Source organism: Gasterosteus aculeatus, chromosome 15 (genome assembly GCF_964276395.1).
Source record: "Gasterosteus aculeatus chromosome 15, fGasAcu3.hap1.1, whole genome shotgun sequence".
NCBI lineage: Eukaryota > Metazoa > Chordata > Actinopteri > Perciformes > Gasterosteidae > Gasterosteus > Gasterosteus aculeatus.
In genome coordinates this window covers 11102413-11126640 of record NC_135703.1, presented here as the reverse complement: position 1 = coordinate 11126640, position 24228 = coordinate 11102413, and the positions used below count along the sequence as shown (strand labels likewise).

General features: G+C 45.0%; 4 protein-coding genes across 5 annotated transcripts in view; 1 reads left to right on the top strand and 3 right to left on the bottom strand.

The window, feature by feature from the left end:
* The window catches only part of stag1a (STAG1 cohesin complex component a), a 28384-nt gene extending 26395 nt beyond the window's left edge, over window positions 1-1989 (bottom strand). For both annotated transcript variants that reach the window (XM_040198789.2, XM_078089632.1), the window contains exon 1: window positions 1779-1989. The gene's annotated coding sequence lies outside the window, so the exon portion shown is untranslated. The remainder of the gene's footprint in view (window positions 1-1778) is intronic.
* Window positions 1990-8182: 6193 nt separating this feature from the next.
* slc35g2a (solute carrier family 35 member G2a) lies at window positions 8183-12567 on the top strand. The gene is made up of 2 exons (XM_040198792.2): window positions 8183-8605; window positions 10966-12567. Exon 2 carries the CDS (start codon window positions 10992-10994, stop codon window positions 12351-12353), a length of 1362 nt encoding a protein of 453 aa, XP_040054726.1. The 5' UTR covers window positions 8183-8605; window positions 10966-10991; the 3' UTR covers window positions 12354-12567.
* A 1410-nt stretch (window positions 12568-13977) lies between these two features.
* LOC120832498 (pentraxin-related protein PTX3-like) lies at window positions 13978-15796 on the bottom strand. The gene is made up of 2 exons (XM_040198793.2): window positions 15518-15796; window positions 13978-14735 (listed from the first exon to the last, which is right to left on the bottom strand). The coding sequence occupies exons 1-2, from the start codon at window positions 15642-15644 to the stop codon at window positions 14119-14121; spliced, it is 744 nt and encodes a 247-aa protein (XP_040054727.2). The 5' UTR covers window positions 15645-15796; the 3' UTR covers window positions 13978-14118.
* A 1966-nt stretch (window positions 15797-17762) lies between these two features.
* LOC120832496 (endophilin-B1) lies at window positions 17763-22823 on the bottom strand. Its single transcript, XM_040198791.2, has 11 exons — window positions 22586-22823; window positions 21902-22022; window positions 21637-21778; window positions 20582-20710; window positions 20355-20488; window positions 20123-20215; window positions 19948-20031; window positions 19819-19842; window positions 19324-19413; window positions 19024-19124; window positions 17763-18756 (listed from the first exon to the last, which is right to left on the bottom strand). The coding sequence occupies exons 2-11, from the start codon at window positions 21956-21958 to the stop codon at window positions 18174-18176; spliced, it is 1437 nt and encodes a 478-aa protein (XP_040054725.2). The 5' UTR covers window positions 21959-22022; window positions 22586-22823; the 3' UTR covers window positions 17763-18173.
* Between the last annotated feature and the right edge of the window lie 1405 nt (window positions 22824-24228).

The window sequence follows — 24228 nt, the reverse complement described above, 5'->3', positions numbered from 1 at the left end:
GAGCATTTTGGTTCATAAGTCCCTTTTAATGTGGAATTATCAACAACAACCAAATGAACTGTTGTGTTTTCTAGTTTTAAAGTTTTCTTTAATGGTGGATGTCTATAATATAACGGCGCTCTGATAAAACCAAGAGGGACAAAGGTCACTCAGACTGTGTGTGTATTTGTGATCACACTAAGGGATGGCAACAATGCATGTTAATGTAAATCCATGTTTTACTGACAACTTATCTGGGGAGGTCTGTTCAAACAGGAACTGTATCCAAATCTAACGTCTGACTTTACCTCTCAAGCGTGTTTCAAAAAATCAACAGCGTTAGTTGGGTTTCCATTTAAAAGTTAAAATATTATTCTTACACGGGGCGCTTATGGAAATATTACATTTGTAAAAATCGTTAGTTACTATTTTAGCTTTCTGCTTGTGCATCAATTCAAAATTCATATTTTGTGTTTCACGATATATAATTATGCAATTATTAAATTAGATATACGATCATATACACAAGTATATCATGCAACTGGTCATTCTTTACAGTTACAAACACTTTACATTCAGAATATGGTTGTGGAAATGTTTGCAAATTCAAAAAGCAAAATCGATTCAAAGATTTTATTTGGCAGATAACGGTCTTGCTATTTGTCAGCGGCTCAAAGTCTTCACACAGAGTCATAGACACATGCACGTGCAACTCTCGCAATGTATTCCTTGACTTCTGCAGGAAAACAGAACAAACAAAACATGGCCTGTGCAGTTACGCGCACAGAAAACTGCGTGATAGCGGAAAGAGGGCTGCAGATAGCGACCCATTCACGAGTAAAGGAAATCACATGGCTGACTAATGCAGCACCAGCAGGCCCTCTGACCCACTACCAGCTATCCGAGCTGTACTCGGGTCAGTGTGGGAGAGGGGGGGGGGGGGGGGGGGGGGGGGCGACTGGAGCCTCCCTCCCCACTAATGTGACTCACGTTTCCCCGCTCAGTGTTGCCTGCTTTCCGCACAGAAGGGGGGGCGGAAGGGGAAAGAAGCGCCACAATTGCACTGTTTTAACGTGCCCGCAGACACACTTCAGAAAGAATAAAAAGACAAAAAACAGCGTCCTCGTGCAGCAACGCGTTCATTGAGAAGAGCGTGAAAGGTCTCTGAAAACTTGAAGGCGATAAAAAGCAGAAATTAAGAGGGGGGGGAGCAAAAGTAGACACTTGAGTGCATGTCTCCTTATTGTGCGTCTCATTCGGTGTGCGAAAACAACAACAACAACAAGGCCAGGTTGGTGACAAAGTCAACAACGTGGCAACGTTTGGCGCTGATGACAAACGTGAGCGGCGCGCGGGGGAGAGGCGCGATGTCACAACGCGGCTGTGCGCTCCGGAGGAGGTGATGCTCCCGAAAACGCGTCACACGCGCGCGCGCGGATATTTCGTTTGTTGACAAGCCGAGCTCGAGGGAGCCGGCCGGAGGTTGAATGGGGCTCCAGAAAAAAACGGCGACCACCAACTTGCCGTCCACCACCCCCTCTCCGCCCCCCTTCTAGCCAGCGGTCTTGTCCCTAAATGTCGGGGCTAGCTTCGCGAGCTAGCAGCCCCGCTAGGCTACATGTAACTGAGGAGGGGAGAGAGGGAGAGAGAGAGAGAGAGAGAAAGCACACTGGCCTCCGCTAGCCGCTAACGCCCATCCCCCCACCAGCCAGTGTTCCCTGTCTGCGGCCACCATCTTTAATCTGTGCTCCGTCTCCCTCCCCGCTGCACGAAACGGGACAAAAACACAAGGCACTCACCTTTAGCGGGCATCGCCGAATCGATTATCACCTCCCCGAAATATTAAATCGATTATCGTGTTAATACCGTGCGTGTTTTAATATTGAGAATTGGCCGTGCGAGCGGTACCGCGCCTCGAGAGAAGAGCAGCAATCCTAAACCGCCATCTGGTGGTATTTCCCTCTCTGTGATGCAGCAGGAGCGGCGCAGCCTCAGACCGAGACACAGCTGCCCCCTGGCGGACACACTCGGGCCGGGGCGGACACGCGCCTGCAGGGGGAGGGCGGGGGGGCGGACACGCGCCTCTAACCGCAAGACCCCGCCAGCAGAACACTGGCGGGGACGCGCGCAGCAGCACAGAACACTCCCGCCCATCTCTCTCAGCTCAATTATTAATTTGTCAGGACGGGATGTCTAATAAAGAGCATGTGTTTTTAAAGCACTATAGAGGTTTTGGATTCTCATAATAATACACGAAATACTTGTGATTAGATGATGGAATATTGTTCTATTCCGGCTATTAGACCAGGACATTCAGATGCAATGAATCCACCACAGTTTAACAACAAAGAGATTAGAAAGTAAGCCTGTGATATATTTTAACATGTATTATTTTGCACAGCTTGTATTTGTGTACAATTAACAGAAACACGTTGGTTTCACTTTCTACATACCGTATATATATTTTCACAGGACTACAGTTATCTTACATGTATACATAATAGTTGAATGTCTATTTTTATTTGTTTGGTTCAGCTGTATTATTCTTGTCACTTGTCTTTTCCTCTAAATTCCTCTTGGAATTGTGAACATTTATAGCAACATAAATTCTTTGATTGTGTACAAATACTTACATACTAATAAATTGGACACTGATTGATATAGTTTAGTGTGAACTGACTTTAGCCATTGCAACAACACGTCTCACCCATAAAAACCTCAGCCAGAATCCCGTCAGGGTTATTTCACAAACATAAATACATAAACACAAATAGACACGCACATTCATTCAATTATTATTCTCAGATTTTTGGGTTATCGAAGCCACAGATGCCAAAAAACATTGTGTTTGCAATTATGGACAAACAATTAACATATTCACACATGATGTCCTGCTGTGGGGATCCAAACTGGTTGAATGATTCACATTTACATTTACATTGTGGATTCCAATAATAATTTTAAAAGTGGTCAAAGGTCAGCGGTAGAAAATCATCTCCGGATCGACTGCATTGCGTTTGTTTATCTACAGATCAATTGAGCCGTGCAGAGGCTTGCCAACACGGTGGGCGAGCTGCTTGCAGGTAGCCTGTTCCATCTTATTGCATTGTTTATTTGTCAGGTTATGTCTATCTATATCTATATCTTAAAGCTGTGCTCAAAAATTAAGAACAAAAAACAACAATTTGGTGGTTCTGTTGAGAAATTACCTGGGAACAATTTACATTGTCGTTGTCTTCAAAATCAAAAGACTGTCCATTCTCAGTTCTTTAATTACCAGCATTTCACAAAGTAAGAAACTGGGTCTGAACAGCAGCATGCTGAGATTAGCATTGTGTTTTGTCTACAAAAAGTATACCAATAAATCACATCAGTGCCAAATGAGTTTGAAAAGGCAGGAGGAGGATTTGGTGCCTGAGATTGTCATTGAAGGAACAGAAACATATCTCTTCTTCTTTGTATCGTCTGTCTTCTGCAGCAATCTTCTGAACACAATCAGGATGTATTAGTTACCATATTGTCACTGCTGAAAACTCATTTGCAACATTTGTTTCTGACAGGTAAAACATTGTATCAAAACTACGAGAATTTATTACTTTTGAGCCATGGTTTTCTATTTTTGTCACTTTGTCACGTTTATGCATTTATTACTTACCTTCTTTTCTAAATGTAGGACCTCATGTCTGCCAATGCTCTCATAAACCCCAATAGACTCACAGTAGGCATGTTCTCTTATCATTTAGAGTTTTAAACAGGCACACATGAGATGAATACAGGCTGTTTGTCCTATACTTTTATTTTACAGTGTTCAGACTCAGACCAAATACGTGTGTCCGTGCAGGCGTTGCATCATATTGCAGTATTCTGCTGTGGATTTGAAGCTTCTCTCGTTTCTTTTAGGCCAAAATCTTCTGTAGAGGCCAAGGCTAATCTGTCCTAACAACACCCCCCCCCAGGTTTTGAGATCACGAAGCCATTTCATACAGACTACACCTGACTTTTGCAGTATGGTGCAGTGATGAGTTACATAACTAGTGGACCTAATTGCTGCCTGCATCGAGACGTCGGAATCTATATTAGTGATTGGCCCAGTTTTGGAAATGTTGCTGCAGATTTCGTGAAACCTTGGTACACATAATGCAATCAAAAACGGCATCCATCGTTATCTAAAAACTTTTCCAGTGAGCGGTAACCATGGCAACAGAGACTGCACGGCGCTCCATCAGCAGAGCGAAACCTTTTAGACTGTCAAATGTAATCGCAGGTTATCACTCAAATAGTCAAGAGCAGTGACAAACATTTACATCTGTGGGAAAACACATCACGGACGTCAAGGGTTCTCTGATGACGGCTCATTTCAAACCATGTCTCGTGTTTTTTTCAGGTCTAAATGCACCCATTTGACGTATTGGGTGTTATGCAATGACGGTCTGTTTCATTGTTTGTTTCATCTCTGGGGCTGTTGACTAACAGAGAGGCCTTACGTTATTCTGTCTGTTCTATTTTTACTTCTCCACGACCTTCCTCGCAGCGTGTTCACACCCGGGGCTTTTTTCTTCCTCTTCTTTTCGATCACAATCTCTCTGACACCCTGTTGGTACTCTCTCTTTGCTTGTCTCTCTTGCCTCTCCCCCATACTGCTTCCTGCCCCCTCTGCTCCTTTCTACAACTGTGGTAACGAGACGTCCAGTGCTTTACAAGCTGGTGAACAAAAAGAAAAGTGTCTAACGCAGCCGTATTTGTGAGCTGTCTTCGTCTGTCACATCCCTCACTGGAACACACACGCAGATGGCAGCAGACGTAGGCACGGTGTATCACACACCACCTGCCCAGCATCCAAATGTTCCGTAGAGGTTCCTCGTCTTATCCCTGTCTTCATCTCTACAGTGTTTTTTTCCGACTCCCTTCTTCCTCCCATCCACTGCAGAGGCCCGGTAAAGAATGTGTCTCTGTCTGTGGTTACGGTTCACTTATTTCTGCTCTCATCAGCTCCGGCTGTAATGAGAACACATGCTCAGACATCCAAGGACCCAAGCTTTGAATAATGAAATCCTGTTTAGTGTTTATTAACACTGACTACCCAAAAGAGAGCTCTACAATAAGCCTGCGACAGTGCAAGGAGTATTCATGAATAGATACAGACAATGTCGTAAAGAAGTTAAACTGTTCAAATCTAAGGTCACCTTCCATGAATGGTGACAGACTGAGACTCATGAGGCCTTCCTGTGTTAAACAAGTGTGACATTGGCAGAGAAAGTACCCAGCCTACATGCTGCTAATATGTGTGAGCATAAGGGAGAAACAGAAATAAATGGAGTATGTTTGAGAGGAGGCAGAAGGAGGAAGAAAGAAAGAAGTGTAAAAAAGGAAAAAAAAAACAAGTTCAGCTGCGGCTCTTTGCAATATTCTATAATTCATTTGATCCTGGCTGGAGATGGAGCGAGGGCGGCACAAAAAGCTCCTTTACTCAGGTTCTCACAACTCATCAAAAACCTCTCTGCGTCTCCCGCGTTCTCATCCCTCCATCGTCGCCCTCTTCTCTCCACTACACCACTCTCACCCCCCCGTTTGCCCCCCCTCCCTCTCCCCAATTGCTCCCCGCGGTCAGCTCGTCTCTGCCTTCTTTGACTTATTGTTATCACAGCCGAGTCACCTGCTCCTCCCCGGAGGCCCTTTCTGTCTGCATATGATGAACCTATAAGGCCGGCCGGCAGAGTAGACGATGGAATTTAAACAATGCCCCAAACAGCTTCGCCCGATGTATTCTTACTCAGTGTAACCATGGAAACAGCTATTCCTCCTCATCCTCAGAGGAAAAGCCTAAAGCAATAGTGAGATAGAGAAATAAATAAAGCAATGTAGTCAGCGAAATGATCGACCACTATGCATCTCTCCGTAGGACCGGCTTTATTAATTGCCCCGAGAGCAGAGCATGAGGAAATTAACAGTTTTTGTTATCAGTGGTCATGTATTTGTCCATAATGATCGACCACTATGCATCTCTCCGTAGGACCGGCTTTATTAATTGCCCCGAGAGCAGAGCATGAGGAAATTAACAGTTTTTGTTATCAGTGGTCATGTATTTGTCCATATCAAACTTATTTAGAAGAACCAATTTTGACAGCATTGCTCAGCTAATTATGTGAAAACATCCCACCAGTTGTGTTAAATGAAGAAACAGTACAAGTTTAGAGTCTGGCGTCCCATCAATTTTAAGAACAGGGCTCCTGAGAGTAGGATGAAACAATGTCTTCCGAATGAGATGCAGCAGGGTGATCTGTATCTTAAAAATATGCGAAACTGAACATCCAGAATCGTTTTCCTAATTGCTCCAACCAGAACTGCCTGCTGTATGGCAATACATTGGCCTCCGTAAACGACTTGAAATGTTTGACTCAATTTATTCGACAGGTTTTTGCAGTAACTGTCTTCCATTGAGGAGCAAATCTGTGCAGTGCAGACGTGCGTTTCTTCAGCAACTTAAAGCTGCACTCAATGTTTTATATTAATGATGGCTCAAATATGTGGAAAATAGACTATGCCTTTCTCTCGGGATGTTTTTGGTTTATTGACTAACAGGTTTGCTACTTTTGGTTCAAACTCATTCATTTTTTTATGTTGTTTTCAGCAGGTTTTAGGGCAACATTTTAAATAACTGAAAGAAATCACATTAACTGCTCAGCAACAAATGAAAGACACTAAGTGAGGATTTGTTAACACGGTGGAGACTTTAACAGTCTCAATAGGTAAAAGGGGATTCATTACATTTTAAAAACATGAATCCAAATGAATCCCCAATTACAACAATAGTTTATACTATACGATAATAGTCTACAGCAAAAATGATCAATAATTGTGTGCAAATACACAATTACTCTGTTGACATTGATTTGTTATGTGATGAAGCCCAACGGGCTAATTAGACATCACCAAGTGTAATTGCTTAGCAAGGAAACCTGACAACTCTATAATTTCAACGCTAGATATATAAAAAGAAAAACATGCCCTACAGAGACGAGAGTGGTTGTTGCTAATGATCTTTGGCTGTTCATTTAATCATCTCCATAATCCAAATATCTGGGCCATTTTGTGAACACGAAGAGAGATCTTTCATCTCCTCCTTGGTAAAAGTCAGTCTTATTAAACAGTATGCAAGTCCAACCCAACATCAGCGAAGCCAGACGCATTCTGCAAAGGTTAATACGGCTCGAGATGGAGCAGAGCAGTGTTGTGTCAGCAAAATGTCAAAGCAATTACTATCAGCTTGCAAAAAAAGATGAAAGAGTGCGAGATTGTGCTTGTAAGCCCAACAGAGAAGAGAAACGTCACTCATCTGCCTCCTCTTTATTCAATCTCAGCATTCAAACCCCTGCTGTGATTGTCATTATGACTCAAATGCCCACCTCTTCTTGGAAGACCTTGGAACCTGGCAGCAGATATCGTCTCCTATTAAGCCACAAGAGCGTCAGTGAGCTCAGTCATTGGCGTTGATGACGATGGCGTCTGACTCGCAGTCGTCGTCCCACTTGCTCCTTCTGTTCAAGTGAACACACCAAACTGGCAAGAACATGTCTACATGCACCATGCAGGAAACAGGAAACAGCTTTATCTGAGTGGGAATCTTTCTACTGTCTTAAATACGATGGTTTGGTGTAGCATCGACATTTATTGTAATTGAAAATAAAGAACATGGCTACAATACAGGAATAAACATGGACCAATAGCACAGAATATATGTGATAATATAGTTATCTTCAAATAAATCAAAGATTTACATCCTGAGTAAACAAAATAATATGGACCATAAAGGTGTCGGAGCCAGTTTCAGAGGGATAATTTGCCAACAAAGCACCATCTCTGTTGCGATGTGGGTGATGTGTGCAAATAAACAACCTTCAGCTTCCCTCCATGTCGCGCTGCACTCATTTGACCATGAAGCGTCTCCGTTTGTGTCAGCGCCAGAAAGTTGAGAGGTCAATTCGCACGTGCCGCCTATTGCTGATCCAATGGCAGAATGAAGATAGTGAAAAGTGTTTGGTACGAGCCCGTAGCTGATGAGATTATGATGAAGTACAAGTACAAAACCTGAATAAAGACATTTTATATGTGTGCTTATTCCCATATTTCCAAGTCCCAGATAATTGAGTTGCCATCTTTTGGTGGCCTCGGTTGTTGTAACAGACACCATACAATTATAATACAGTGCTGATGTTCAATGGTCGTCACGCATGCTCAGACGTTATGATTACTTCTCCTTCACCCCCCCTCCCCCTGTCTCCCTCTTCCCCTCTCTCCCTCTCTCTCTCTCTGTATCTCTATGGGCAGGCTGCGGAGGCGCATCTGTATCAGACCTCGGAGAGGAGTGGACGGGCAGCAGGTCGCCACAGAACGCGCTTTGTCCTCCCGCAGAGGGAAGCGAGGCGACCGCAGCGCGTTTGTCCTTGAGGAGACTATTGGCCGTGGCAGGACACAGAGGCGGAGGAGGAGGACAGGGTGCGGGCAAAAAGGACGGGGAAGAACAAATGGCCAAGGAGGGAGATGATGAATCCTTGAGGATGCTCGGTAAATGACTGTGGCTGACCGAGTGTCAGGTTCAACCCGAGATCCGCTGTTTGCAGGAAAGCAGGTGAGTTGGGGCGGAGGAGTTTTTTTTTCTGTCCCCTTAACGATAAGCTCTAAATAGCCAACCCGGTGGTCCGTTGATTGCGCCTCGGCGTGCCAGTGTGCGGGTGCACGCATAAGTGTGCGTGCATAGTGTGCACGCACACACACACACTTATGCGCCCGAACCCTGAGCCATGACGACGCATGCCGTATGGAGGAAGCCAAACCAAACGCCTCACCGCGTGCCGGAGGCGGGTATCGAACCGGCGTCACTGTAGGTGCGGGTCTTGTACAATGTCTGGACCAGCCGATCAATGATGCGTTATTATGTAATAACACTATTCAATTGGACTCAAAGGCAACAACACGTGGAGCACGTCCCTGACGTTTTGCGCGCGTGCGTGCGTGTGTGTGTGTGTGTGTGCCAACACACTGGGGTCACCGGTGCGCGTCACCGTAGAACCTTGATAACCTTGAAACCTTGATAACATCTTCCCTCTGCAGACGCTCACTTAAATACTAACATACACATAAGCAAAACGTGGATCTGCATACCGCCAAAGTAAAGAACACAGTATGGACATAATTGTGCGTATATGTATACCTATATATTCATTCTGTTAATTACCATACCATTCATAAAGGGTTTAGCCTACTCTTAGTCCATATCAGAGATACATTTGCATTAAAAAATGGAAGATGCTTGTAATTACAGTCTAAAGAGCATCCTCAGAAGATCTTTGTGCCTTGTTTCACAATATGCAGGTTCGATGCTGCCTAGAGGCGGCTCATTTTAGGTGGTGTAAGGGGTGGAACAGGCTCTTGAGAGCAGCAGCATTGCAGAGGCAGGCTGCATCATTAAGATCAGAAAATACTAAAGACTGAGAAGGGAACAGTCTGGAAAATCACAATCCCTCCATGCTTTTTGTTTTTCACCGAACGGAACGTCTGGTTCCATTTGGCTTGCAGGGGGTGAAGTAAATGTCAAATCAAATGTCACCGGTGCAACCTGATACTTGAGGTTTTATTTTTTTCTTCATTATGTTTTACTGCAGGTTCAGCGACCTGTGAGGTTGTGAAATCTTGAATGTTTCATTTTACCCAAAGAAATGCTTAATTATTTTAGTCCAGCTCGTGTTTTATTGATAAGGAATAAAGTATTAGTATTATTTTGATTTCTCTGATAGATGCACCAAGCAAGACCCTTCAAGCTGTCATAACTGTCATAAAAGCCACGGATCCACCCCCAAATTCCTAGTATAAGCAAACTAAAAAGTAAATGCTGGTCAAAATACCTGAAATAAGCACGTTAGCCTCGTCATTGAAAGCATGTTATCAAGCTGACGGCAGCGTTCAGCTCAAAGCATCGCTGTGCTTAAGCACAGCCTCACACAAACACTGTTTTGACTGTAGACGTTCTAACTGCACATCTTGTAATGAATGCGTTGCCACTCAGAGTGTGTGTGTGTGTGTGTGTGAACGTACTGTATTCCAATGAGTCAATGAGTTCACCTGCTGTTTTTAGCCAAGTAATACCCAGCAATCGTGACTATAACTGAGCATTATAGGCTCCACATGCCTTACATGACTGAATATTATGTAAAAGTATTCTCCAGAAACCACTGGACTGCAGAGTGTTTTACAACCACAATGCAGCAGTGGGTATGTACCGTCCATCACCTGCACGGCCATATTTTTCTGCTGCAGAGAGCTATTACTACCGCAGGTACAAGTTAGTCAGCCGTGGAGCAGCATCTGAAAGGGGAAAAGTTAAAGCGATGGAGAGATGAAATGAGGAAGGGAGGGAGACGGTAGAGATGGAGGTAATAAATCCGACGTTAGATTTGAGACTCATATCTGTTTTTATGCAAAAGCTGACACATCCGATGTTTTGCCAGGATGAACAATAGTTCTGTTTCATTTTTAGACGCTTGGATATAAAACGTGAGAGAAGAAGAGATATAAAAAAACAAATGAGGCATGACGCGCCTGCTTGCGTAAGCGTCCTTGGCAACCATCTCTAACACCCCTTGAAGGTCGCGTTATCCGAGATGTCTAAAAGGCCCGACAATAGAGTTGTTAATCTGCCATTACGGTGCTTTGTGGTTCCACTAATATGAACTCAATGTGAACTCTCCTCAAAAAAACACCAATTAAACCAGTGACTGCTCAGACAGCCAGAGCTTCATTCCCTGCCAAACGCGAGGGGCACACGGAAAGAGTCACAGCTATTATTATCTCTGATATAAAAAATACATGAGATATCAAGCGGCATCCTAGCGAGGGACAGCGTGAGGGAAAAAAATCAGAACGAGGATTTTGCAGGAGCGCGTGTGTTCACCATATCCTGTATTTGGTTCTAAAGTGTCCTCTCCTTCGCAGGTGTCTGTCACCAACGACGTTTTAAAATGGAGTCCACTCACCTCCTGAGCAGCTCCAAGAAGAGGGTAAAGATCCACCCTCACACCGTCACCGCCAAATACACCAAGCACACCCCCTACTCCCCTCAACCCGGAGTACACACACACTTCCCACAGCCGGGGGACGAGGGCTACGATGACGCTCCGTCTTTCGAGGACTTTGGCTCCTTCCTGGAGGAGACGTCAGACAAGAAACAGCTGACGGAGGGCAAGAAGTGGCCTCTGACTCTGTTTGGCGCCAAAGACAAAGACACGAATAAAAAGCCTCAAGCGGCGGGGGCGGGAGATGGCGGCGGCGGCGAGGGGGGAGCCAAAGCAGCGAAGGGGTCTGGGAAAGGAGTCGGGGAGCAGCTGGCCAGTTTCGGGGAGGCGTCGGTGTCTGCGTCTCGGCTCACCTGGGTGGGTCTGTTGGGCGCGGCGCTGGCGCACGGCTGTTTGATCGTTTTGACCCGCCTGGCCTCTGAACGTTTCAGCCTGGGCCCCCTGTTCCTGCTCTTGGTTCGGTCCATCGTGCAGCTCCTTTCTGTGGTCGTACCACTGCACAGAGGGGAGAACCTTTTTGGACCGCCGGGCTACCGCCTACGTCTGCTCTGCTACGGCGTCGCCTACGCTCTCTCCCTCTGCTGCGCCTACGCCTCGCTAACCTTCGTCTCTCCCGGAAACGCCACGACAACCTGGCGCCTGGCGACCACGGCGTTGTCGGCGACCCTGGCCTTCCTGCTCCTGGAGGAGAGGCTGGGATTGGCCGATGGGATCACCGTGGCGGCAGGGCTGTGTGGCTTGGGGCTCGTTTTACTCCCCACACCAGACGAGAGCAACTCAGACTCACCGACCGACCCGGTTGCTTTCTGGAGGCGTGCGTTTGGTTGGTCTCTTTCAGCTCTCGCTGGGCTGTGGATGGCCTTGGCGCTAGTTGGGTATCGTTCCCTGAAGGAAAGGGTGGGGGTGGGCACAGCCTTGTTCACGGTCAGCTGGACGGGCTGCCTGCTCGCCCCGGCCTCGTTGGCTCTGCTCCAGGAGGGCTGGTCCTGGCCCTCGAGTGCCCCCGCCTGGGGCCTGGTCCTGGGCCTGGTTGCATGCTCGGCAGCAGCCTTTCTGGGGATGACGCACGCCCTCAGCCGACTCCACCCCGCTCTCGTCTCCGCCTCTCAGAGCCTGGAGGTGCCCGTCGCCATGCTGCTGCATCTGGCGGTGCTGCCGTTGGCTCCCACTGCGCCGGAGGTCGTTGGCAGCGTGATGGTCATACTGAGCGTCGGTTGGCTTGTGGCGACAAAGCTGCTACCGGCCCGTGGGGGGGGGAGGCGCCAAAGGGAAGAGTACGAGGAGATCCTGGACTCGCCTATCAAATAGGCATCTCTTCTTTCCGCTTCCCACCTCCTCCATATCGTCCCCTCAACCCCTCCTTCATACGATTGGTTACGGTGCACATAAGAGACTGCTAAATGTTTATTGGAGCTCTATCAATTTTTGTATCGTCCTCTATGCTTTTGAGAAGGGTCCAATATCGTGGTGTCTGTTGTCGTGACTATTAGATGTGACATTAAAATCTCTGTGTTGAACACAATGCTTTCCTTCTTATCAGTCTATCTCGTCTCCTTCAGTGTGTGTGTGTGAGCGAGAGAGTGTAATGGCTGCATTTTACAGGAGTCTAATGTCAGTTATTTTTACCAGCCAGCTGATGGTTTGCCAAGGATTGACGCCACCTACTTGGTTGCTGGCAAACCAGCAAGAAAACAGAAATCGGTCGGCGCGAGACAGGAGCCAGACACAATGAGAGAAAGATAAATGCAGCGGGAGAGAAGATGATTGGATTGGCATACAGATAAGAGAGAGAGAGATGGCAGATGACGAAACAGAGGCAAACAGAGAAGAAAGTGAGGCGGACAGTTGGTACATTGTGCTTTCTATCTGGCGGGCTGGTGGATTGTGACACAGTTCTCTCTATTTACCTCATTTACAAACTGATAATAATTTTTTCCTGAGCCTCTCCCCTATTTTCCTCTACATTCTTTTCTCTTCTTTGTCTCTTCCTCTCCGTGTTAAAAAGGAACAAACATGAGCCGATATGACGAAGCTTCCGTTCACTAAATTCATTCACTGCACAGATGGAGACTTAACACAACCGTGTGTGTGTGTGTGTGTGTGTGTGTGTGTATCTGTGCATGTGTTTCCATGCATGCAGGATACTATAATGAGATAAGATAATCCTTTATTAGTTCATTAAAATTCATAGGATTTACAGCAGCGTAGTTTAAGTTAAACAAAAGAAATTTTGTGGTCAACAGCGCTGAGCTGGTTTGTTTGTTTCAAATGTTATTTGTCACTGTTTTATTTAGTGTTGGAATGCAACATTGTATATTTAGTCAAGCACAATCTCCTTTTACTTAATTCAATTCTCCTCCATATAACCTGCTATACTTAAGAACAAGATATTGTTCAAGATATATGTGATATTGTTTTCACCTTCTCTGCTTGTTTTCCTTTTATCTCATTCTCTAAATTTCCCACCATAAATGGATGGAAACTCCACAATAAATGTATAAAACTGGAGAAAACAAATGAAGAGGTGTTCTGGGACCAAATACCATCACACATAAACTGTAAAATACACAAAAAGTCAACAACAGCCTTTGTGTGATTTATAACAATGAATGTGTGTGTGTTCTTGCAGGAGGGACCGGCAGGCGGCACTTTAATAGCTCTCGTGGGTTTTCATTCATCATAAACACTGCGCATTGTAAGTTGTGGCCTCTTTGCATCCAGACACTCTTAAAGCATCTAACGTGATGGAGAGACCTGCCCAGAATTGAACACAGTCCAAGTCTCTGAGACACGTCCTTGTGGTTGTCGGCATTTGCAGACACCACCACAACTACACAAACATTGAGGTAGTGCATTGAAATGCTGAAAATAGGTTGATTACTGTATGGGAGGAGGGAGGGTGCCATTCCATGAGGCTGATGAGGTCAACTCATTTGTTTTTTATTCATTACCGAAATCCCTGAACTTAATGGTACATTTAAATTCATCCTCCCCAGACATAAACATGCTCGCAAATAAAAACAGAGTATGTGGAATATCAACTTCTACTGGAAAGTCCTCGATGGATCTGACATTATTTTTTGCCTCTTGGCAACTCAAGCATCACCGCCGTCCTTCCTGCCTGCTCCATCACTCTGCTCAGCTGCAGGTGAACCTTCTCTAGCTCCGTTGCCATGGCAACCAGGGCCTTTTCCATTAAGGCCATGTCCAGCGGTGAAGTAACTTCCTGCTCCTCCAAGCCAGATGTGAATGGCTTCATTCCCAGGCCGAATGCCGCCCCTGAACCTTCGGGCCTCCGTGTTGGTTGGTGCCCCGTCCCACCGCCTGCCTCTAGCCGCTTCAGCCGGGAATTCATCTCATGGCCACTGTGCAGAAGCTGGTGCAAAGTAGCGTTCAACCTGCTCTCCCTCTCTGCTTCCTCCTCCCGGAGCTCCAGCAAGCCTTGTTGCAGCCTGACGTTCACCTGCTCCACCCGCGCCCTGCAAGCGGACTCCAGGCTGGTTACACACGGCTGGCACGGCGTCTTGGCCAGCACATCAAACTGGGTCCTGAGAGAGACCATTCCTCTGCTACATTGCTCCAAAGACTCCAGCAGCATGTTCTGCCTCATGTGGGAGTCCTCCAGAGCGATAAAAAGCTTGTCCCAGCGGGAGAGATCTGCAGCCTGGCATGATGTGGTTGGAGTTTCTCCTGTAGACAACCACCATAAGGATACATCAGTTGCATACTCCCAGAGTTGTACAAATATGTAAAGATTGATCATAAAGGGACAAAGTAAAGAAAAACAAAAATAAAGTTAGGGAAATTTAAAAACACTTATTTACACCGTTATTTTCTGCAAAAAGTAATTACTGTGTGTACTGTTTGTTTTTCTTATGGCAGTTATTAGGTAAAGTAGTTTCCCTTACAGCAAAGCTGGTGTCTATCTGACAAAAACAGCAAGCTACCAGCTGAAGTTTACTTAAACACTATAGTGATTCCACGTTGAAGAAAAACAGTTACATGCAGCATCCAAAATAGTCTATTTTTAGTGTAATCTTTTCATATTCAAAATATTTTGCTTTCAAAACATTCATTTTTTTATTTTGCTTAGTATTTAAAACCGGAGCTGAATATAAAATGACCTGTGACCTGAAATTTTATTTAATTTATTTTGGGAATGCTGATGTACAATATCAGCCTTAAGAAGGTATCTTCTGCATAAAATATATATTTACACCGAATCGTAGAGAGGTTTTTATTCAAGTATATAGTTTATAGGAGTGGACCAAGGACAGACCCCTGAAGGACACCTTCGCGTATCCTTCAAAAGTAATAAATCAAAGTGTGATGATGAATCCTTAATCAAAGCAAATAAGATGTATCTGATTGGCTTTTGGAAATCAAGCATGACGAATTCTTTCCAAAGAGCCGTCTGTGCAAACAAGCAGGAAATAAAAGAGACAAAGAGGCAATAAACAATAAACGCTCACCCTCCTGCTGGTCCTGAGAGATCTCGTTATCGTAGTTGTCTGCGTAGTTCCCTCCATACTCAAGCTCATTCACACACAAGGATGCACCCACAAAGCAAAGCACACGCCAGATCATGAACATGTGCATGGGGACACTGAATGGGTTCCTTTTTAAAATATCGCAAAAGTTTTGTGTTCTTCGCCCAGTTTCTCAGCTGCTCAACCGTCACTATATTTAAAGTCCTTCACACTGAGCCAACTGTTGCGGGTGCTGCCTCATAAACTCCGCACAAGGGAAGCAGGAGGGCAGTTTGCGGAGGGTGGGACGGAGGTGGGGTGCTGTGGAGGCTCGGTGAGTAATGCTCTAGTGGAGGTAATCTGTCAAAAGTCAAACTGAGTGGGACATTATGAGGAAAAGAACGGGAGAGTTATAAGGGGCATGGGGGGGAAAGCTGAAGTGAAGAAAAATAAAAGTGTTTGAGTTTCTTAAAAGAAGGAAAACTTGTGGAAGCAAAACGATCTTGCTAATGTAGTCCTATACTTATAGGAGCTTATTATGCCTAATGTAATATATTACTGTAAAACAGATATTGTATGATCTGATTATTGTAGAACTGACGCACTTGGCTGTTGGCTGACTCACCCATTCTCTCCAGGTCCGTCCGTCTTTTCAACATTTTACTGATGAGTCACTCGATGCTTCAACACAAAATGCCACGACCACGTTTCAGATTATATATTTAAGCATGCAATCACTATGTTTTTACCATCTGAAATTAAATTGTGTTTCTAAGCAACAGCAGAATTCCCTTTATCTTGACCTCATTCTCATAGGCTGGGGTCAACAGGTCTTGGGGTTATGCAGCAGAAGCAGGACAAATGAAGGTCGGAGGAAAATCCTTGACCTTTAGAATCTCTGCAGACCTCCAGACTGAGCTTCCTTGCAGATGTCAGCAAGCCTGCTAAAAACTATGTTTGATTTTCTCTGGTTGGCAGCTTGTAAGAGCAGAGGGACTAATTGGAGAGGAAGCTGGCATGTTTATCTCAGGAAAAGAGAGAAGCTGCAGAGGAAGCGGTAGAGAGAGAAAGGAAAGTTGGAGGGAGAAGGACATTTAGACCAAAAATAGCTGACTTGCTGAGTGAGTGTCTTCATTTCCTGACCCACTACGATAAAATTCAACAGCTATGATCCCCTCTAAAGTGTTGAATGGCCACAGTTCAAACTGACTCATTAAAACAGAGTGCCGTTCTCGGCCCACATTTATTTTTGACAAACTACCATTATTTTACAGTCATGCAAAGTTAAATTGAAAGGGAAGACAAGAGTCTGTCCTGGTTATAATAAACGTGGAGCTTGAATAGTGTTGCGAGTTAAGTGAATACGGTGTTAGTGAGCCGTGGGCCTTCTGACTGCTCAGTGTCACATGACATTTGATTAAACTATCTCATGAAGCAGAAGATGTGTCACGGTGTGGGTTCTTTTCCCGGTTTTATTTCTGCGCCGCCTCAGACTGCAAAACGTATGAGACACACAGACTTTCGTTAGTATTTTGAATTCTCCTGTTTATACAATTAAACATGCTGCAGTCAGTGAAGCAAGACAAGCGTCACAGTGTGTCAGCGCGGCTTTAAATATTAGTGGACTTGACAACCAGAAAACAGCTTAACAGGAGAACACTTGATATGAATAGACATGACATCCCTGTTTGCATATTTATATTTCAACCTTTTCACAAACATCAAACCTCTAACATTAGCTCACTAATGAATTAGCTATTAGCTATGCACACAAACACACACCTCTACATACTTAAGGATGGTTGGTGGTTACATGACATGGTTCAGTACTAATGTGTGTGTGAGTGGACTCACACCACAGCAGAGCAGGGCTGCCCTCACGAAGAACATCAACAACATCTGGACTTCGACCGAGACCCGTTTCACCTGGCAGCGGTAACGGGCTACAAAAGGTCAAAGTGAGTATGTGATTTGACCGTGCAGGGGGGGAAACACCCAGTGCCTGTATGAGGATTTCATACCGTGCGGCAGCATAAAGGTTCTGTTCAGCCTCGCTGGACTCCCAAACACATGCGAATAACATGTTTCATGTGGAAAATGATGTCAACTTGCAGCAAAGCGTGTCAATAGGTGGCAGTGACATACATATGCGCGCACACAAACCTCTTTCAAGGGGTAACAGGTTTGGTCAGGCTGTAAACACAAGCGACAGTGTGCACACAAACACAGATGAACAATCACACACACATACACTTGGCACAAAGCTTTATTAGTTCTCTCACTTAACAAAGAAAAACTTACTTTCCCGGACGGAAAATCTACTTTTCACAGTCACACATTGCAAATGTAACCATTGCCACAAAAGGGGACTGATACACAACAGTTATCACCCAACAAGAGGAATTCATTAATATTCTAGGCTAAAGGCTAGACTGAGTTATCACTTAGAAAAATAAGCACTTTTACAACCACTTTACCATATTTTAAAGTTGATTAATTAAAGTTGACTTGACAGAACAACATGTTATAATGATTGTGTACCTGTTCCTTTATAATTCTTCGCTCTACGGTGATAACTACTGCTGCTCTAAATCAGCTGAAGCGCCCGTAAAGCCGGCCGACATGATATTGGTGTCATATCCCACATTGACTGTCCTGCTCATGGTGACTCCCACACATCATTTCTGTCAGCAGCGGGCACCTCGCCCCTGGTTTCAGTACTTGTCTCGATAGCGATGTTTTCGGTGGGTACGGCGTCACCAGCTGCTGCATTTTCTGTCTGAGACTCATTTCCACTGATGTCAGAAGGCGGGGAAGTTGTTGTCGTCTGACTACCGGCACCATTGCTTCTTCCAGCAGCGGCTGCATTGGTTTGTGCGCTTGCTGTTCTGCCGAGGGTTGAAATCTGACTCAAATTTGATGTACAGACATGATCAAGTCCTAGATTGACCACTGACCAGTGGCTGGTAGCTTGCTCATCAGAGGACAAAGAGTTGTTGTTGTTATTGTTGTTGTTATTTGGTTGTGTGGTTACAGACAAATCTTTTTTTGCCTCGGTTGCTGTGGGTGGATTGGTCCATGAGTCCTGGTCAAAGTCGAGAATTTGGTGGACAACTTTGGGAATCGGGACGACCCCGTTTAACCCAACGTGCTCATTGGCTACATGGCCGTTGGTTGATGGCTGAGTAACTTCGGCACTAATTGCTGACTGCCAGTTGTTGGAGCAGAAGACTGCTGGAATGCTGCAAGGAGGACAAATCATATCCCAGTTATAAATCATATTTACTCAAAATCCAAACCATTTCACAATTGTAACTGATCCCCCCCCCATCTCTGATTATTTCCTATTGCAGTGCAAAGCGTATAGAAATCTATCTCATCTATCTACAGGCACCTGTTTGGTTTTGATTGAGTGAGTTTCTTTTTGTTTATGCTTATATTTTTTCCTGAATCTCCAATGAGGTTATTTTGTTGCATGGCTTCTTTTGCACTAACCCCGGCATACAGACCTGGCCAGCTGCCTCTTGAGTTCCTGAGCGTGTTGGTTGCACTGGTCGAAGTAACAAGCCTGACCTTCCACAAACTCTGTCAGGCTTCGCATGTGGTTGGTCTGAAAAAACAAAAACAACGAGACACACAAAAGACAAGGCAGATGAAGCAACATAAACGGCCTATATTACAAAAAAAAGGAACACAATTGAATATGGTGAGGATTTTGGAAAAAATCCACATATTGGCTTCACCAAGAGAGCCATGACTGAGTGTTATACTCTTCGTGTGTGTGTGTGTGTGTTAATGTGTGCACATACGTGAGTACTGTTGATTCCTTCCACAACTCGTCTTGTATTTTCAGACTGTCGATCAAACAGACTCTGATAGATTCTCTGCTCCGTCTCTGCCTACACACACACAAATAAATACTCTAAGTAGAAAGACAGAAAGCCTATGCAGCTTTGGACAAAAACCTCTACCGACAATACCTGGACTACGTAGCACTTAATTAACACTTACGGTGGCACTTAAAGCAGTTTATAATTTGGCTTTATTGGAAATTGTACTTGCTTGATCTTGTTGTTCAGGGTCTGTAACCTCAAGATAGAATGCACTTAATGTAAGTTGCTTCAGATGAAAGCATCAGCTAAATGATAAATGTATTATGTCCAAGACAAAAGACAAATCTCACGAGTCAGGATGAGCTCGGGGCCAAACGCAATAGGACAACTGGCAGCATTGCACCCTTAATTACAGCATGAAGATTTTTTACATAAGATCCTGTGTCTATTTAAGGATGAACACTCACTTACCTGAGAGATTTCCTGAGCCCACATCTGATTAGATGAGAAAGACAGAGGAGGACAAGGGACTTACTCATTGACCAAACAAGGACGCTCGGTTGTGTGTGTCAATATTGATAAACCTCCAACGTCACTGACCTTCAGCCATTTAACACGCAGGAAGCTGAACATGTAAGACACGTGAGACAAGTAGTCCTCTTCCAGCGGGTTGGCATTCAGGTTCTGACAAAGTGTTTTCAGAACGAGCCCACGTGAAAACTTATATTTATTTTAAATGTCTTTGTACACGTAAAGATCAGACAACGTGACTCACTCTGCCCTCTCGGTCGGCTTCATGCGCTTTCCTCAGCCTGGTTTTAGCTATGTCCAAATCCAAACGCTTATTCACCAGCATCTTGCGCTCAGCCTACGGACAAACAAACAACACACACCTTTGAATAGCATTGTTACGCATACAAATCATTTATAAACCGCACATGCACAAAAGAACACAGAAAGGGAAGCAATAAGCCGTGCCACTTTGATGATGGGTGTGTGTGTGTTACCTGCATGGCCCCGTATTCCCCCTCAGTGAAGCTCCTCAGAGGGCTGAGAAAGTGGATGTTAGTGCTCTGGACAAATTTCCTCTCTGCCTCGCCAAGCTGCTTCTGGGCATCGCCACACCTGAGCAGTGCAGTTCCTGAACAGAAAACCTACTTACCATCGTATTTTTTGTACACTCTGAAAAGTATTGACTGATGTGATGTGAACAATATTAAGTATGCATGCTCACCATAGGGTGTGTTGGACCCCATCTCCAGCCCGGCCTGGGTCATTTGGTCTCCCAGTACCTCGTGTGCACGAGGCCGGGGAGGGACGCTCCAATCCAGATGCTCATACAGCCGGTCCTCTAACCGCGCTCCTGTGCACCAGGGTTCAGAAAGCTCACAATTCAGCTTCAAGGCTTGTCTTTGACTAGGAATTGTGGTGTTTTGTATTTGCTCGGAAGATTCTATTGGTCTTCTGCAAACGACTGTGTAATGTCGAACGAGAACACAAATCAATACCTCGCTAAAATCGTCGTGGAGGGTAAATTTGGTGTCAAAAACAAGTGTCGGGATGCTGCAACGGGACATTTAATAGTCAAAGCATGCCATACACCTGCCAGTAAATGGGCTACCTAAACTTCTGCACATATTCAATAATTTTATTGTACTCAAAACAAGAATCGGAAACAGATAATGTGAAACAAAACACACAAAGGCCTCTGCTTACATAATGCTGCTTCTTGCCATTAGCCCGTACGGTAAACAAAGAGGATTCTAAACTAAAAGCCCTCGATCAAAAGATGATCTGCAAATAAAGCCTTGGTGTCATATGAATGAACATATGAGATTATTATTTCTGGCAGCTGCACGGACACATTACCTATACAGACCACAACCACTTACAATCCCATTAGCTATTCATCCGAATGGGCCAATTTGCCATCAAAGCAAACAGGAGATGTATAGTAGACTACTTTGTATTGTAGGACGGGATCAGAGGTCACTCACATAGAGGTAAAGAGCTATAGTTATCATTTAGGGGTTTTATGTAGAGCTGTGAGCTGTGGGTGGATGTAAATGTGAAGATGGTGCGCTTATCAGGACAACATGTTTATGATGTTAATGACATACACTTTCAATTAATGTCATAAATACTGGTAGATAAGCCTCTACAGTAAAACTGCCTTTTGATAATAACTTGTATCAGGGGTGTTCAACGAATATTGTCTATTTGCTAAAGGCCAGTGCAGGGACTTGATAACTTAACAGCTAAATAATAAAAATAAATAAATCTTCTCACCGGAATTGGGTTGCAGTAAAACCTCAGTCTGGGAGATGATCTGGTCCGTCCATCTCTTGGTTGCGTCCACCCGGGCAAAGAGCTCGTCCAGCCCGGGGTCCACCTCCGTCTTCTCCGCTTGACCGAGACTCTCCTCCGTGTACTGGGGGCGGAACCATCGCTCTTTACACCCGCCATTTATGTTGACACGAACGACTCGTAGCACCTCAATATAACACCCAAGTCACAACGATCGGCTCAAGTTAATCCACGTTTGTTTACTAACCTGAACGGCCCGGTTGATGAACTGACCGGCGTCCACCGCCAGCCGCGTCAGGTCCATGTCGACGCCCCACAAGGTCGCGCACCGCGTCCCCGGCGGTCCACGTTAGCGGGGCGGCTGTCCGCTATAAAGAGAAATATCCCGGAGACCAACGGAGGCGAACGTCAGACGCCAGATGACGGTCCGCTAACGGCGGCCGAGCCCCGCCGCATGAAGGCGGGAGACGCCGCGAGGTCAAGAGCCCGCGCGGGGCAGTTTTTGCCCGTTTCCCCTGAAGCCGCCGCGCTTTCTGTGGTCTTCAGCCGAGAGCCGCTTACACCGACGGTTAATTGGCCCGTTCGCGGCGTAACGTTGTTTATGTGAACCGTTATCTAATTAATAGGATTTTCGATTTGTTGTCGTAACTGCAGCGTGTAACGTTGCGTTTGAAGTGTTTCAAATGCAGGTTAATTTAACAGCAAACGAGTGGCGGGTATTTGGCCTTTATGGTTTTCTTTAAACTGGTTTAAAATAATGACAATTTTATAAGAGATAAGTGACCGGGGCGTCCGGGTACGATTTTCAGAATAAAAGCATAATCTCTACAACGCAACGTTACTCAGCGGTTGAATATACATGAACACAAGCAATTTATCTGCAAAACGCTGTAATATATGACGTTGTCTTAATGTAAAAAAGACACACAACCTTAAAAATGGTCCACATCCACCGCCGGTTTGGAATCCTCTTAATTTAAAACCATCAATAAAGACTTCTATCCAACAGACGTCTGAAAGAACAGCCAGGCATTGACAAAAACGAGAAAAGTAAAGATAAAAAACACAGTGATATTTTGCGTGTTCGAACTCATGACTAGACTACACTAAGCTGGCTCACTTAGAGATATTCCACACCACTCACTTAGCCTACTGTCCTCACCCAGTCTTCTTAAGGCTCTCCAGAGACAACACTTGGCTCCAATTGGTGCTCCCATTTGAAAAGGTCAGCTGATTCAACCAGTGGGTTTGTGCAAGAGGGGATTAAAACAATCGGACTGTTAAAGAGTCTAAACGAGGGTTAATAGATTAGCAACGATTCCTGAACGTTTTAGGCCACTACATCCACACTTCTATTTATAGCTGCATTCAAATCGGACCAATAACAGAACAGTTTGCTCACGTGTGGTTGTTTACAATATTTAGTCCGCTGTTAAATGTTGCAGTGTGAACACAGACCGAACAAAGGGGCAACTGCAACATTGTATCATATTAATTCTGAATCCGGACAAAGCAAAACAACTACATAAATACTCACTGCAACACGGTTTCAATAAATTCCAGTTACGTGTCTTTAAAAGACCAATAAGAAGGACAAGGACACACGTACAAGTTCAGAGGCAGATTGCATCATATTCCATGTACAATTAACCACACACAGCAGATACATTATTTAAAATTCAAAATGCAAAATTACACATCACGACTGATCATCAGAGGTAGGGGAATTTGAAATGACGTATACACAGTAACCCACATAAAAAACAAATTGTGGGTCTCAGAAACAGATATGAATAAAAAGGGTCCATCTGAGGATTTCACAGCAGCACAGGGGGCTCAGGCTCGGATTCCTCCATCTCTCTCCGTCCGTCTCTCGCGACTTCAGATGTCCACTTGACAGTTTCCCCATTTCAGCCAGTTCAGCAGGTTTTATGTTGCTGAATGAAGTTAGCTGTTAGCTGACGTCAGCTACTGTGTTAGTAAAAGTCCTCCATGCTGAAGTGCATTTACTTATTAAACTGTACATTTTTAATTTTTAGATTTTGATCAAACTTTTTTTTATAATTCATGTCTCTATTTTGGGGCGGCACGGTGGCGTGGTGGTTAGCACTGTCGCCTCACAGCAAGAAGGTCCTGGGTTCGATTCCGCCCAGTGGCCTTTCTGTGTGGAGTCTGCATGTTCTCCCCGTGTCTGCGTGGGTTCTCTCCGGGTTCTCCGGCTTCCTCCCACAGTCCAAAGACATGCTCTGGGGATCAGGTTAATTGGGGACTTTAAATTGCCCGTAGATGTGTGAATGTGAGTGTGAATGGTTGTGTGTCTCTGTGTTGCCCTGCGATTGGCTGGCGACCAATCCAGGGTGTACCCTGTCTATCGCCCGAAGTTGGCTGGGATGGACTCCAGCGACCCTGTGTGCAGGATAAGCGGTCTGACAATGGATGGATGGATGGATGGATGTCTCTATTTTGTGTAAAAACCCTATTGATTTTTTTTTTTTACAAATTATACCCCCAGGAGGCCACTCACCCCACCCCGGATTAGAAGACACACTTGCATACACATTTACCTACAAAATC